The sequence below is a fragment of the Chenopodium quinoa genome, unplaced genomic scaffold, assembly GCF_001683475.1.
Source record: "Chenopodium quinoa cultivar QQ74 unplaced genomic scaffold, ASM168347v1, whole genome shotgun sequence".
NCBI classification, from domain to species: domain Eukaryota; kingdom Viridiplantae; phylum Streptophyta; class Magnoliopsida; order Caryophyllales; family Amaranthaceae; genus Chenopodium; species Chenopodium quinoa.
Genome location: NW_018744582.1, coordinates 2,148,417 through 2,165,055, shown reverse-complemented (window position 1 = coordinate 2,165,055; position 16,639 = coordinate 2,148,417). Strand labels below are relative to the sequence as shown.

General features: G+C 34.3%; 2 protein-coding genes across 2 annotated transcripts; both read right to left on the bottom strand.

Annotated features, from left to right (window-relative positions):
* Nucleotides 1-4,774: 4,774 nt before the first annotated feature.
* Nucleotides 4,775-8,388, bottom strand: LOC110699302 (transcription factor bHLH51-like). The gene is made up of 2 exons (XM_021876805.1): nucleotides 7,888-8,388; nucleotides 4,775-5,398 (listed from the first exon to the last, which is right to left on the bottom strand). The coding sequence occupies exons 1-2, from the start codon at nucleotides 8,152-8,154 to the stop codon at nucleotides 4,898-4,900; spliced, it is 768 nt and encodes a 255-aa protein (XP_021732497.1). The 5' UTR covers nucleotides 8,155-8,388; the 3' UTR covers nucleotides 4,775-4,897.
* Nucleotides 8,389-12,390: 4,002 nt separating this feature from the next.
* LOC110699301 lies at nucleotides 12,391-15,300 on the bottom strand. Its single transcript, XM_021876804.1, has 2 exons — nucleotides 15,073-15,300; nucleotides 12,391-13,091 (listed from the first exon to the last, which is right to left on the bottom strand). The coding sequence occupies exons 1-2, from the start codon at nucleotides 15,112-15,114 to the stop codon at nucleotides 12,489-12,491; spliced, it is 645 nt and encodes a 214-aa protein (XP_021732496.1). The 5' UTR covers nucleotides 15,115-15,300; the 3' UTR covers nucleotides 12,391-12,488.
* Nucleotides 15,301-16,639: the final 1,339 nt, after the last annotated feature.

The window sequence follows — 16,639 nt, the reverse complement described above, 5'->3', positions numbered from 1 at the left end:
GGGCATTATTAGGGAAAGAGAAAATGCCGGCTGATATGAAGGATGTGGATTGGGAAGAATTAGATCTTGAGGCGCGGGCTGCTATAATCTTATGCCTTGAGAGGGATGTTGCTTTCTTGGTAAATGAAGAAGCAACAGCAGTAGGCGTTTGGGCAAAGTTAGAGAATAATTTCATGACGAAGACTCTAACTAACAGGATCTATTTAAAATCCAAATTGTATACATGCAAGATGGAGGAAGGCACCTCAATCCGGGATTATGTCAATAAGTTTGATAGGATCATATCAAACTTAAAGGACATAGATGTGAAGATTGATGATGAGGACCAGAAATTAATTTTATTACTTTCATTACCAAAGTCCTACGAGAACCTAGTACAAACATTGATGTTGGTGGGTGATACTCTAACCATGGATGAGACGAGGGCATCACTTTTAGCGGATGATCTACGTAAGGTTGCTACAAGTGTAATGTCATCTTCAAGTGGAAGAGATTACAAGGATCAAGCACAAGGATTGTTTGCAACTAGAGGAAGGACAAATGAAAGAGGAAAAGGTAAGCGTGGAAAATCTAGGCCAAAATCTAGACCTCACGCGGAAAAGACATGCTTTAAATGCGGTGAGCCTGGACACTTTAAAGCAAATTGCCCAAATAAGAGGGTAGTATTCAAGAATCTAAACAATAACAACCCAAAAGAAAAACAAGAAGCAAGTTATGTCTCAAATGGCGAGGAAGATTGTTACTCTGTAACTGAAGAATCTCATGAGATCTCTGGTAAGTGGATGCTTGACTCAGGAGCCTCTCACCATATGTGCCCAAATAGGAAGTGGTTTACTACTTATGAAAGCACAAATGGGGGCACAGTTTTAATGGGCAATGATCATGCTTGTAAAACTGTGGGGCTAGTTACAATTAGAATCAAGATGCATGATGGAGTTGTGAGAACCTTGAAAGTTGTGAGACACATTCCAGATTTGCGAAAAAACCTAATCTCTATAGGTTTGTTAGAGAAAAATGGTTGCAAAATAGTTGCGGAGAACGGGGTTATGAAAGTTGTTCGTGGTTCCTTGGTTGTGATGAAGGCAGTTCGTAACGGTAATCTTTAACCTCTTTTGGGAAATACTATTACAGGTGATTTAGCAATTGGAATTAGTGGAAGTAAAGACCACACAGAATGCACGAGAATATGGCACATGCGGCTAGGGCATATGTCGGAAAAAGGTCTATCATTGCTTAGTAGACAAGGTTTGCTGAAGAACATGAAGAAACCACAAATGGAATTTTGTGAACATTGTGTGTACGAAAAGGCGCATAGGGTGAAGTTCTGCACAAGCAAGCATAAAAGCAAAGGGTTGTTAGACTATGTGCATACAGATGTATGGGGTCCGGCTAAAGTAACTTCCAAGGGTGGTTCCAGGTATTTTGTTACGTTTGTCGATGATTATTCAAGGTATGCTTGGATTTACTTTCTCAAGCATAAGAATGAGGTATTCGACACTTTCAAGCGGTGGAGAGCAATGGTTGAAAACAGAACAGGGAGGAAGCTGAAAACTCTGCGATCTGATAATGGCACAGAGTACACAGATGGTGCTTTCAAGGAGTTTTGTGATCAACAGGGCATTATAAGACACTGGACAGTGCGAGACACACCACAACAGAATGGAGTCGCAGAAAAACTGAATCGTACACTACTTGAGAAGGCAAGGTGTATGCGCTCTAATTCTTGGTTAGGCAGAGAATGGTGGGCAGAGTCGGTTGCTACTGCTTGTTACATAGTGAATCGATCCCCACACTCTTCTCTAGATGGAGACACACCTTATAAAGTGTGGTAAGGGGAACATGCAGATTACGGGAAACTTAGAGTTTTTTGGATGCACGACTTATTATCACGTCAAAGATAATAAACTTGATGACAGAGCTAAAAAAACAATCTTTTTAGGGTATCCAAAAGGAGTTCAAGGCTATCGTCTTTGGAGTGTAGAAGATTCTAAATTTGTAATCAGCAGGGATGTGACCTTTGATGAACGATCTATGATAGCTTTATCCAAAGCTATGACGCCAAGTGATGGTGATCTTGGAGAAACTTCAAATACTCAAGTGGTGGAGATAGAGTCTAAAGACCAACCAATAGACTCTAGTCATGTTCAGGTGGAGCATCCTAGTGCAACTCGATATGAGGAAGAGGATGAACTTGATCATGAAGAGATTCAGCAGAAAAATGCACATGTTTTACAACAACAGCAGTAGGATTCTTTGGCATCAACAAAGCCAAAGAGAAATTATAAACTAGTTCAGAAGTTTGGGTCAGACAAACCTCTGAGGCATTATGGGCAGTTAAATTTGGTAGAGTATGCACTCTCGGTGGAGGATGATGAACCTGTCACCTTCAAACAAGCTCTCAGGGATAAGGATAGTGAGAATTGGTTGGTTGCCATGGAAGAAGAGATGCAATCTCTTCATAAGAACAAGACATGGGAGGTGGTCCCATTGCCTGTAGGGAAGACTGCTATAGGTTGTAAATGGGTCTATAAAAGAAAAGAAGACCCTACCGAGTCAAGTGGTACAAGGTTTAAAGCCATGTTAGTGGCTAAGGGTTATGCTCAAAAGGAAGGTGTAGATTATAATGAAATATTTTCTCCAGTGGTAAAGCACACATCCATACAGGTGCTTTTAAGTCTTGTCGCTCATGGTGATCTTGAGTTGGAACAATTAGATGTGAAGACTGCGTTCTTGCATGGAGACTTGGAGGAGGAAATCTACATGTATCAACCTGAGGGATTCAAGGTTGATAGAAAAGAAAGCCAGGTTTGTCGCTTGAGGAAATCACTTTATAGATTGAAACAATCTCCTCGACAGTGGTACAGGCGATTTGACTTCTTTATGTTAAAGCAAGGTTTTTCCAGAAGTAATTATGATTGTTGTGTATACATTCGTAAGCTTCATGGAGGTGATTATATCTATCTTCTATTGTATGTGGATGACATGCTTATTGCTTCGAAGAGCAAGGTGGAGATAGACAGATTAAAATTTCAACTTGGTAAAGAGTTTGAAACAAAAGACTTGGGTGCTGCAAAGAAAATACTGGGTATGGAGATTAGAAGAGACAGGTCAAGCCGAAAATTGTTCTTAAGCCAGAAAAGATACATTGAGCGAGTTATTGAAAAGTTTGGTATGAAAAGTGCCAAGTCGGTTGTAACTCCATTGGCTCCGCATTCTAGGCTTTCTAGTAAACAATCTCCCACAACAGCAAAAGACAAGGCTTACATGGACAATGTACCTTATGCTAGTGCAATAGGCAGCTTAATGTATGCAATGGTTTGCACACGCCCAGATATTTCACAAGCGGTAGGTGTTGTTAGTAGGTTCATGGCGAATCCTGGAAAGATACACTGGGAAGCTGTGAAGTGGATTCTTAGGTACTTAAAAGGTACCATTGATACCAGATTATGCTTTGGTGGAGATAACTGTCAGATTAGCGGATTTGTTGATTCTGATTATGCTGGTGATCTAGATAGACGACGATCTACTACTGGTTATGCATTCACGATATTTGGTGCTCCAGTTAGTTGGCGATCAATGTTACAAGCTACAGTGGCTCTATCTACTACAAAGGCTGAGTATATGGCCATGACAGAAGGGGTAAAGGAATCATTGTGGCTGAGGGGTCTTCTAGATGATTTGGGCTTTCGACAAGAAGGTGTACAGTTGAGTTGTGATAGCCAAAGTGTTATTCATCTAGCAAAGAATCAAGTGTATCATGTTCGGACAAAACATATAGATGTAAGATATCATTTTATTCGAGATATTGTAGAGAAAGGTGATATTTCTCTTATGAAAGTGCACACAGATAAGAACCCTGCAGACATGTTAACCAAAGTGGTGTCAGGAAGCAAGTTCCAACATTGCTTGGAATTGCTAAAGGTCATCCCATGTTAGATATTACATGGATAAATAATCGAACTACGATTGGTTTGATCCCGGCCAGGGGTACGTAGACAGCCATTTTATAAATGGTGCAACCGGATACACTAACCACAATTTGTTCGTTCAAAATTTTGAATTACATCAAATTATGAACGAGGTGGAGAATTGTAGGAATTAAAGGTGCAGAGGATAATAAGCAAGGAAATGTGAAAATGAGAGAAAGAAGGAAACATCAGAAAAACAAATGAGAAGAGAAATAAAAGGATAAGAAGAGAGGAAATGTAGGCATGATTATTTATGCTTCATTGTTTTAATGGAAATGTTTCCATAATTAACATTCTAGAATTATTATAAATACGTTGTTTTAGATGTAGTTTTTGATCATCATCAACATTGTAATTCACATTAGAGAGTAATATAATTAAGAGAGATTAATTTCTTAAGTTATATTTTGTTACTTCATATTGGTTATTTTGTCTCATTCCTTTATTGCATTTTTGTGAGAGGTGTTATATTTCATATTATTTTATATCTATTAGAAGGCCAAATTCCGCTGCAGTTCTAATAGTTACACTCCAACATTACATTCATTTCATTTTGTTTGTATGTTTTTATGCTTCTTTCCCACACATACTTTGTCATATATTGATATACTGTACATTATATTCTATTGCACCATGTTATAGTACAATATTCCACGTGATTATTTCAATTAAATATGTACTTTATTGTATTTATAAAAAAAAATACGTTCGTAGTCAATGTATACGTAAATCACGCCTAGACAATGACCTATGGTGTATATTGAATGTTTTGCGATCCGTATAATCAAATCAAATCATGTTTAATCTCCTCGAAAAAGCATGCATTATCATTCCAACGAGAGTTGGACTTTTCACAAGACATGATTATTATTTCATATACTTCCACTATATATAATGTAAAACTCAATAATGCTATACCTATTTATCAACTAAGAGGAAAAAAAGAAGCGTTGCCTCTTACTTGTGACACGAAAATTTGAAGTACTAGCACTAGACCATGATATAATTCTAGTCAAAACACCCATTAGAGACTGCTTAATTGCACTAACATTACAAACACCATCATTATTATCTATTTTATAGTAAAGTAATAGAATGCTTTTCATTCTACCTCCTAAACAACCAATTTCAGCTCCAATTATGGTCAAGTTGAGGTCTTTAAGTGCCCGGATTAGCTCAGGGATCAAGTCGGGCCGGTCTTCGCAGCATAATGTAGCTTTCATAAACATTATGTTCTTGTTGTTGGGATGATTTTCTTTCTGATCACGAGCAAACGTCGGGATGCCTCCTTGCATATTATTTGTGTGACATTCAATAGTAATGTCATCAATTTCTGTTGGGATTGTAAAGAGTTTGCTGATTTCTGATGCTTTTCTCTTTAGCTCCTTAACTTGCTCTACTACTCTTTCTAGGAGAGCTGCCTTGTCCATCTGTTTTACCAAGTAAGAAAACCGTGATGATTTTTTTTTTTTTTTTTTTTTTTTTTTTTTTTAATATTGCAAAACTAATTCTAAATGCACGTGATATGTACTATACGACACATAGACAACTCGTCTAAGAGATTACTGAAAAGATAAGGGCATTTTAGTAATTTAAGACGGAGATCAAATTGCTAAAGAGTTGGCTTGTAAGATAGAGATTCTACCCAATATCATTCGAATTTTAGATAGTATATAACATCTCGTTATATTTTCCCTTATTATTCTATGTGGTAGATACTGTGTTTAAAGCATTTAATGAAGAAGCAAAATCATTGCTCACATTATGAAACACAATTATTTTTAGTTTTTTTTTTATGTTTGAAATTTAATCATGTGAATTATGTCTATAAAAGTAGCACCTTTAAAAATACATGGAGAATCTTTCAAATGAAACATAATGTAAGCAATGATATTGCTCTAAATTAGCTCCCTAGACATCTTAATAAGTTTTTGGACCTACTTTGACTTCATTGATATATATCTTAATGCTAGAGGTTATGATGAAACCAAGCATAAATGACTCAACTAATTAGACTAATCAATGTGAATAATAAATGACTCAACTAATTAATTTAAGGAAGTGATAAAAATCAGTTTTGAAAAAGATTTAAAAAGATTTTATAAATAAATAAATAATTCATTAATTTAAAAAGATAAGTTTTAAATTAATTAATTATTTATGTTTTAATTAATAAATAAATAATTATCTTTTTTTTAATAAATAATAATTATCTTTTGAATAAGTCTTTAACTGATTTTTAACTTGGTAAATATTGGCTGCTTAAATTAAGGAGCACGTTGAATTTAGGAGTCAAGCTAGGGAAATCATGTTCCTAAATTTCCTCTGCCTACATCCCAACTTCTCAGTCAAAGAGAACGTGGGATTAAGGGGGAAGTGGGAACTTGATGGAAGCTTGGTTTAACTCCTTATAAAAACAGATCAACGTTAAGTTTTGAAAGCGTGGAAAAACAATCTTAAGTATTCTAAGCCTAGAGTTTCAAAGTGTTTAAAAGAGAAGTTCCTTCCATCCTTAGTCTCTTAAGTTCTTTAGGAAATACTTGTAATCATTGTGTAATTGGGTTTGGGTTGTGAGAGTTGTAAAGTGTGAGACTTGAGAGAGTTGTTTACACTGTACAAGTGATTCGGAGTAGAATCACAAAGTGTGAGAAACTGTGATTGAGGGATCACAGTTGGGTAACTTGAGTTCCTCACGGAACTTGAGTCTAGGCAACGTATTAGTGATTGTAAATCATTTTTACATAGTGAATTTATTCATTGCCTATCTCAGTGTCTTTTCTCTTAGTAGTAGATTTAATTCCGCAAAATTTACCATAGTCTACATACACTACAATTCACCCCCCCTCTTGTAGTATACATTGTTCTATGATACCAATCACTTATTCAAAAGATAATTATTATTTATTAAAAAAAAAGATAATTATTTATTTATTAATTAAAACATAAATAATTAATTAATTTAAAACTTATCTTTTTAAATTAATGAATTATTTATTTATTTATAAAATCTTTTTAAATCTTTTTCAAAACTGATTTTTATCACTTCCTTAAATTAAGGGTTTTTGAAAACCGTTTTAAAACTTTCGCTTAAAACTTTCTGAGTCATTCGTCAAGTTCTCTCAGGAACTTCAGGTTCCTTCAGGAACTTCGAGTTTCTTCTTAATTCCTTCCAACACTTTTGTTTCTTAAGTTCGTACACTGAGTAACTAAGAATATAGAGTTGTGAGAACATCTTGAAAGCTTGCATTCATCATCAAGTCTTCCAAACTCTGTTGTTCCTACTCCAGAACATTTAACTTCAAACCTGAATCTTCTGTTTTAACCAAGACTCATAAACGTCGTTAGTCAAAGTTTGTTTTATGTAGGTCAATCATCAAAATATAAGGTGGTCAATTCAACAGAATTTAAGAATCCACTAATAGCTTGATAAACATGAGTACTTAGGCTATAGGGAGTACAACAATACTGTCTTCCATAACCAACAAAGTGATCCTTTGTTTGTTTTGTACGGACTAACATGTAAGAGGGCCCAATTCGATGACCAAAGATAATGATAAATTAGTTGAATGGTTGGAAGTTAGGACTATAATAACAATTCTTTCATTGGGAGCTAAATATTTTCAAATATATGAAATGTCACGATCTTGCACCAAGATGAAATTATCAAATTAAGTAATAAAACTATTTTATGGACACTATTAATTTTTATATCAATTAGGCCAAACCACAACTATTGATGTTTAATAACAATATGCTGATGATAATGATCATAGCTTTATCATCTCTTATATACTTGCATACATAGTTGTATACATACAAATATACAATGTGTTCAAACAAACTTAAACATACATAATAAACAGTACATTATTATGTTAATAAAATCGATCGAAATTAAGGAGGCTTAATTAATTATTACCTTTTCTGACTTGGGTACAAGCCTTCTAAGCCTAGCAAGCTGCCCATTAATCCGATCGCGACGGCGCTTCTCAGCTTGCCTATGGCTATGAGAGGAATTAGCAGCAGTTTTATCTTCTAATTCTGCAATTCCTTCAAATTCGAAGCCATAATTTGTAGGTAATTCTTGCAACAACTGCATGCTTCTTGTTGCAGTAGTAGCATGAAAATGATGACCCATAGTTTCCTCTTCTGGTAATCTAGGATAGCTAAAGCTATTTTGGGCCATTATTATAAAACCTTTTTGTGAGAATATATATATATGAAGATAACATATGACTTATAAAAAATAAAAATAAAATTCTTTTTGCTTGGTCTAAAGTCTACATATATAGTCATCTACGCCGTTGAAAACTTTATTCTTAAGTGATTTGAGATTTCCATGTCATATATGGTTCTGAACTAATTATAAATTATCCATAAAGTAACGAGAATAATATTTTGTCGAAATTTAATTTTCCACTCAAAATCCGTGTTGTGTTAGATTTATCAATTTATTATTAAATGAGATGACGAATAATTGATGATTTTGAACCACTTAATAATAGGTCGATAAATATAGTTGGATTACTTTTAGTTAATTGGTGTACTATTCTAGAATTTTGCCAATTTGTGATCATGGTTCTTTGTTAGTGATTGGGGGCCATATATATGTCTATGCCTAAGCTAATTTGCTTTTTGGAGTATTCCTACTAAACTAGTCCAATAAAAATCTTTCTAGGATTGATAGATATAGATATATCTTACCTCATCATTGAATACAAAATAGCAGATTTTTGAAATCTCTCTATGTATTTTGTGAAAGTAACTAAATTGGACTTTGTCACTCTCCACTATATTGGCCCATGGTTAACTTGGTAGTAAGCAATTGATTTACTTTCAAAGTGTGAAAGATTTGTTTTATAAGTTAAATGAGGGCAACATTATATGGTTCTAATTAAAGGGATAAGATTTGATCTAATCAAGAGTTTTATATAGTTATAGAATCTTTTCTTGCACATGAAACAAACGTTTCTAATGCTTCAATTCATTTTAAATTAGTTGCGAATTGAAATTGGGTCATTAATCCTATCAAATTGTATTTTTTATTTTTTCCGGATTATTTTAAGGTGAAAAGAAAATATTTTTTTACAATGCTTGATCAAGGACGACATTATTTGTAAGTGAGATTCGTGAGAAGAATTTGTGAAATTGTTAGATCAAGGTGTTAGTTGTTGTCCTTGTTGATAATACTATGAAAATTTAAACATAAGCATTATCAATCTTATCACTTATTGTCTTTTTTTTTTAAAAAAAAAATCTTCTCACTTAATGATGTCAATCTTCTATAAAAACTTAGTAAGTTAGCATCTATCAAACACAAATTCATTGATGTTTGAAGTAACTAAACCTTTGATATTTTTTTCCACACTTATTCAAATATACATAGCACATAATATTTGAATAAACATCATTTTTTGTAGTCAGATCCAAACTCACTTTATTCTTTTTAAAAAATAGTGCATCCATTTGAATTGTGCATGGGGTATATATGTGAAATATACATGCAAAATCTTATCTCTTGAGCTACAATTATCTGTTTAAACTTATTTTCCAGGCCTTATATAGTCTTATATAGATAGTTTGTTTATACACCTCTTAACTGTTAATGTAGCCCAATTTATTGATATTTACTAATAAAAATTGATACAACTATGGATGTAGCTTAGGTATGGTTAGTGAATCATGTAAATGTATATTACCGTTTATAAATTTAATTAGTCTTTTCATACCTGTTATAATATCGCAAATATACGAATAGACCGTTTTACAATTAAACAAACCATCCTAATTAGGATGTAACATAATCAAAGATGTTGGATTTGAAAGCACCAGCATCATAAATCAACATAGGAGATGTCTTTGGTGATATTACAAATATGAATAGATAGGAAGTGAGGACAAACAATGGGATCGTCACCCCACAAAAAATGAAAACAAAGCAAAAATGAGCCACAAAATTTATGCATACTTATCTACTCAGATTTTAGATGTTCATCAAAGATACAGTGTTACTCTGATTGGCAACGCATCCTATGTGATGTTTTGTCTTTTTATGTGTCAACTTGCTAAGCTTATTGCTCATACAATTGTGGGCGGGAATAAAGGTTAAAAAATTCGGTGCCATGCAAAAATTTCATACCAGCATTTGATTGAATTCTTATGTTGGTCGGTCCAATTACTCCAATATATGGACTACATGATAGTGTATTAGATTTTTAGCTTGATTCGTAGATAGCTTCAAATTTGATAATGCTTTTGTAAATTTTGGTATAATAAAAATAATTTTGAATAAGTTTAGACAAAATAAGTCGATTAGAATAGAGTACGTCCAGACTTTTTGGTCTTGTCATACACTAGTTTTAACTGAACAATTCCATGAGTTGAAGAGTATAACGATAAAGTGATCGAATACCTACTATTAATGACAAATTTGACCACCAACTAGATTTCATGAAGCAAGTAAATCAACAAGGCTATGGAGAACTTTTCATGACATTGTTAAATTCAAGGTTTTGCAAATCATGGACTACAAATTTTTTTATGTACTTATCGAATTATAATTGATTAGGAATTAGGATCTCAAATATACTAATAATAGAGTGAGATTTTTTTTCTCAGTAAATCCTACCCCATTTCATTTATTGCAAAGGAGAAATCAAGTTGAAAGAAGATTAAGACTTTGTTCTTTTGAGCAGAGTAGAATCGATGTCAGCAAAGCAGAGCAGGTGTCAGCAGAGTAGAACAACTTATTTAAACTCAACAGAGTAGAGCAGAGCAACTTATTTATACTCAGCAGAGCAGAGCAGGACTCAACAGAGCAGAGCACACCACAACAGCTCAACAGAACAGAGCCTAATGAGGTTCTTCCAATCTTCATGAGAAGACATATTCTAAGTTTCTAAAGGAACCTAAACCGTGTAATATAGAAGTACTACACATTATTGACAAGTAAGATCGATCGAGATGGGTGAATGCAAAAATTACAAGAAATACACAATGAGGTTATCTAATAAGACACATGCAAGGCAGAGGACATGCAAATTACTCACTTTAGTTGTCCTTGATCTCAATGATTGGCGTACATGACAATGATAATTCTTAATCTAATATATACACTATTTATGTCCAAATTTATACTGTTTAATATAAATGAAATTGAATTAGAAGAACAATATGGTTGTGACTTGTGAATGAATGCATCATGCATGTAATTGAAGCAGTGCAACACATGTGTAATGTATTAAAGGTAATAATATCTATATTTAGTCTAAGAAAGCACAAATTCAAAAGACATGTATTGTTGCTATTAATTTCTCTCGTTTTTTTTTTTTAATGTTTTTATCCCTTTACACAACTGGCCTTGCACGAATGAAAAGACTAGTTCATCTAATATCAGAAATTAAGATCAAACAAAATTTTCCAAATAAAATTTGGGTTTTAAATTGTGCTTGACCTGCTTGTATATAATTGTCATCTGACTTGTATCGTGTTTATGAATATTTTGTAAGAAAACTTTATCTAAAATGGAGTTTAAAGTTAAACTTCTTTGGATTGCAAAACCAGACATTTTTTTTTTTTTTTGGTTTTGAGCCAATGTATCAATAAATTTTAGCACAATTAAATGGTCTTAATTGGTCATGAAAAATGATGGGTCATAGAGGCAAATGAAGAGGTGAAATAGACAAGTTATAAAACCCTCTTGCTCTTTAGTGCTCAATCTTTCTTAGACTAGCTAGCTTAGGCCAAATAATTATGTATTTGTTCTGACATTTTCTTTTATCATAATTGAAAGGACACTTGTAGAAAATTAAAGTCCATATTGTCGGCAGAGAGCAGGTCCTTGATTGCTCATTTTATACAGTTTATATGGTGCTAAATTAGTTGGCCTCAGGGAGTAAAAAGGAGCTAGTGAATAATGGAGGAAATAGGGATATCATTGTATCATATGGTTATTGCAAGAATGTGTTCCTATTCCATTCAACAAACACTCGATTGACTCATCCACTCAATTTTTTTGCCAGTTAATATAAATTGGCACCACATAATTTAATCGTTAAATATGGGGTACTATCTTTTAAGACTTTATATATGCAGTAAACAGTTAAGTTAGTTGACATTCATACTCGATCATCAACTTAATAGAAATTTGATGAGAATAGATATGTTACTCTCGGACTTAGTGATCCTATCCCATCGATATTTTAAGGAAGTTGAGCATCTCTTTTCTGGATAGTCTTTTACATAAATTGTTAATTCTCTATTCCTCCACCTAAATTTTTTTGGCTTAGTCTATTTGAAGCAGTTGTCAGCCAATCTGATTGATGTGCAAATGAAGCCTAGCAAGCGAGAAATACTAGTTGGTTTCAATCTCTACTTCAGGCATTTTAGAACCATATACATCTGTATATATTCAGTACCTAAATACAGTAGTAAAGAGCCTCATTTGACTATGATTTCTGCATTCTCAGTATACAATAAAAGATTACCGAAGTAATACTCCTTGATGTCGACTATAGTGTATCAGAATTCATTAAAATGTATAGCGCCAACTTTCCAAACAATGTATGTGGTTGCAAACATAACTGAACTGATAAAAACAAAAGAGAAGGCAATCAGAAACAAATCGAGACCTCCAGGGAAGTCGAACGTCAAGCCTGCCTTAGGCATTCCCCGCTTACTGTCATCAAACAGGTTAGTAGGGGCTTGTGGAAGGCCCTTCTTTCCTTTCTCACTCTCTCTCAAAGCATCCAATACACTGCGCCCAATTTCTGATTTAGCAGGCTTGGAATCTGAATAACGGCTCAGAACCCTTGCCGCCCTCAGTCTTTCTCTTGCAGTTAGTGGTGTTTTCTTCTGTATTGATTGCACATCAGCAGATGAAGGTATCTTGTTTTCCTGTTTTGAGTCATCGGCAACACTTGTTTCTGATTGAGCAGGATTAGGAGAAGAATCTTCAGGATTTGAACTCTCACCGCGATCTGTAACTATACGGTCACTCTCTGCAACTGATAGATGTAGGTGTCTTCTGTTTAAACTTATGATTTGCCTTGATTTGATAAGGGAAAAGGGAGCTGAAACATGGCCAATTTTCGGAACAGGATATCTAATGGAGGATCCAGAGACCTGCACAGTTGATTGAGAAAAGGACATCAGAAATTATCATAATTAAAACTACATCCAAAAGTTTCGCAGGCCATCAGATAAGGTGGTGAACTTTTTAAAGCTACTCCCACAATTATATAGGCATGATTACCAGAACATGCATTTGGCACATTCGTCCGATAATCCCATAATTTTCATCAGATGCAATACTGAATTGCACTAAGGACATGAAGTGTTGATCTCTCTTCCTGTTTTGCTAAATTTTAGCAATACTATATTGCAACTAAGGACATGACGTATTCTGTGTTTCTGAGATTTTACCTCTTATGGAATGTGACCAACATAAATATAGAACATGAACTTGCAGAACAATGCATAAAATAGATGCATGGAAATTTTTTCTTAGAAGCTCAGGCCGTATTGATTTCATTTCACATCACCAAGTTTATCAAATCAAGGAAGTTTAGTCTCCTTGAAAATTAAAGTCGAGGCTCAGAAGGTCATAAACCAATTTTGATGAAGGAGCAAGATAATTTATATATTTAGAATTTGCCATTAAAGAAATTTTTTAGGACAATCAGTACAAGGAGCTACAAATAACCTCACTTTGACAGTAGAGTAAACATATATCCTGAAGACAAACGTCCTGAAACAGACAGGAGACCACACAGTCAAACAAAGTGTAGGGAGTCTTTGAGCAGTTGAATCTAGTGCATCCAACAGAGAGGGAGATTAAATACAATAGCAATTAAAAGATAGCAAATCACTTTATAGCTCAGTTTCAGGGTTGAAACCGAACTAATATCAGTAGTGTGATTGTGACTACGAAAAAGTGCAACTAGATTATCACGTAATGTTGATGTCTAAAGTAAAATCTCAAGGGATCATAAAGAGTGTCTGTGTCTGTCATCGTACTTTGATAGAAGCCTTTATTATGGCAAGCCGAAGGTAGAAGGATGCAATATCATAGAAAGAGGACAGTTCACTAAGTGAATCCACACACAAATCTTAAGCAATCTAGGAGAGAATACATCATAAAAGCCATCTAACGTTTGGACTCTCGAAATGATGACCTTCCAGCCAGCCAGCAGTAAGTTTCATAAAAAATACCCAATAATCCAGGCTCAGATGATCACTCCATGGCCAGTTGAAACGGCGCAATAAATTGACATGCTTCACGATTGAAGTCTATGAAAAAGAATACCAGATTTTATCTAGATTCCAATTCCATGATTCTATTAGCAACACTTAGCAGTATACCTTCATAACAAAAGGGCAAGAGGTGGCAAAACATAAAACCAAGCTGCCTCGTATAATCAATGAAATAAACCAATGACCAGCAAATGAACGGATGGATCAACCTTCAAGCCTAAAAGAAATCACTAATTACAAGCATAGGTAATGGCTCCTATTAGTTACATAACATCCAAGAGCATACACTCCCTACTAATGTGACAACAATTCATAAACGATTGTTCCATTCTTCGAATACACAAGTTGAGAACGCTACTAGGTGCACATAAATAAATTTTCACCATTATGCTTGGAAAGTAAATCAAATTTGCAATAGCTTGATTAGATTATAAATCATCATTAGCCTTTTACAGTATTTACTAAGGTCTATCAATCCAACTAGGACTCATAAACTCATAATACTATACCTTATCCAACAAATACAAAAATAAGGGTAAGGAAATGTAGGAATACTCATCACATAGCCTTGGCAATTTCTATTATACAAATGGGTATACCACTTCACGTAACCAAGACTATTCTTTGTGCATTTACTAGTCTCTCGAAATCCCAATTAACCATACTTTGAAACAAAGTTACATTGGATCTCCAGACATAAGCAAAATTTGTGCAACACTACCAAAAGAATGAATTATATTCATAAAAAAGAAAACTTTCTTCAAAATTAGATTAATCAAGAAAAGACAGAAGAACAAATTACCCAAAAAAGTTTTTCAAAAAAAAGAATAAAAACAGAAAGAAAACTTACAGAATTAAAGGGGACGACGGAGTTGAGTGAAACCGCCATCATTAGGAGGTTGACGGAGGTTGAAGCTGAACCATATGAGCTCTCGAAGCTAGTGATGGTGTTTGTGGCACCAAACTTCTCTCACCTTATTGATAGAATGAAATTCTTTCTTCTTCACTCACTTGACACTACTCGACTTCTATTGCGCGTGATTACCACATTGCTTTTTTCTTTTTTTTTTTTTTTTTTTTCTTCTTTTATATTTTTTCCGTCTCAAATTACTTCTCCATATTTTGAATTTTCATGGTTAAAGTTCAAAAACTTTGGCAATAATAATTGTTTATTACAAAATAAGAAAACAATTAATTTTAAACGGAGGATACATATAAGAGCAAGCCCCAATTTCTCAATCGAGATACTGAGTTTGTTTCTCAAATGACATTTTTGCAATTATTTAGACATTGTAGCGGGTCTCTTTACTGATTGTGTGAGAAGATAGCATGTGATGAGATGACAGAAGTTTTTCCTACGTTAGCTTCGTCATCTTCATCCTTCCATCTTCCTTTCTCATCAACAATGGTAGATTCATCCCCAAGTCCCCACCAACAAACAAACACCATTCTCAACACCAGTACACCACTAACACCACAACAAATCTCGACCCCAAAACATCGATTCCGACGGCTTCACCGTCAAATTTAACGAAAAACCCTCAGAAAAATATGTGAATTAAGGGCATGGTTAACCCTAAATGATAGGTATTTGTCATTATTTGTGAGTGATTTCTTCATTGTTGTAGAAAATTTCGACCTCCATTAATGAAAGATTCTCAAACTTCATTGTTGAGGAGAGATGGATATGTTACTTGTGGGTTAACGTTTTTAAGCTTCCGTTAGTTCAAAAAGACGAAAATACTCAATTGAGAAACTTGTATTTTCTCTATATATGATCAAATAATAAAATGTTATTGGGTCATTTTGACCTATTCAAACAAACATTACATACCCTTTTTGGAAAATTTGTCAAAGTGAGTCTATAAGGAAAACAATTTCCCAAAGTAGACGCGTGACAAAACTATTTACCAAACTAAGCTTCCAAAGTAAACCGCCAACCAGGATGGCGTTTTTACCCTGGGAATTTATTTTTTTAATTTTCAGTCAAGGCATAAACGCCATCCAGGGTGGCGTTTTTACCCTGACTGATTTTTTTTTTAAAAAAAAAAATTAGCTAAGGTAAAAAAGCCATCATGGTTGGCGTTTTACCGTTTTACTAAAAACGCCACCACGGTTGGCATTTTTGTATCGGGTAAAAATCCCCACAGAACCTCTATTTTTCAGTTGTTCTTCAAAACACAAAAACCCCCAATTTGGGGATTGGCCAACCAAAATGTCGCGGATTAGGGTTTGCGAAATTGGGGGTTTTTGTGTTTTGAAGAACAACTGAAAAATAGAGGTTCTGTGGGGATTTTTACCCGATACAAAAACGCCAACCATGGTGGCGTTTTTACCCTAAAAAAAAAAATTCAGTCAGGGTAAAAAGCCACCCTGGATGGCGTTTTTTCCTTGACGGAAAATTAAAAAAATAAATG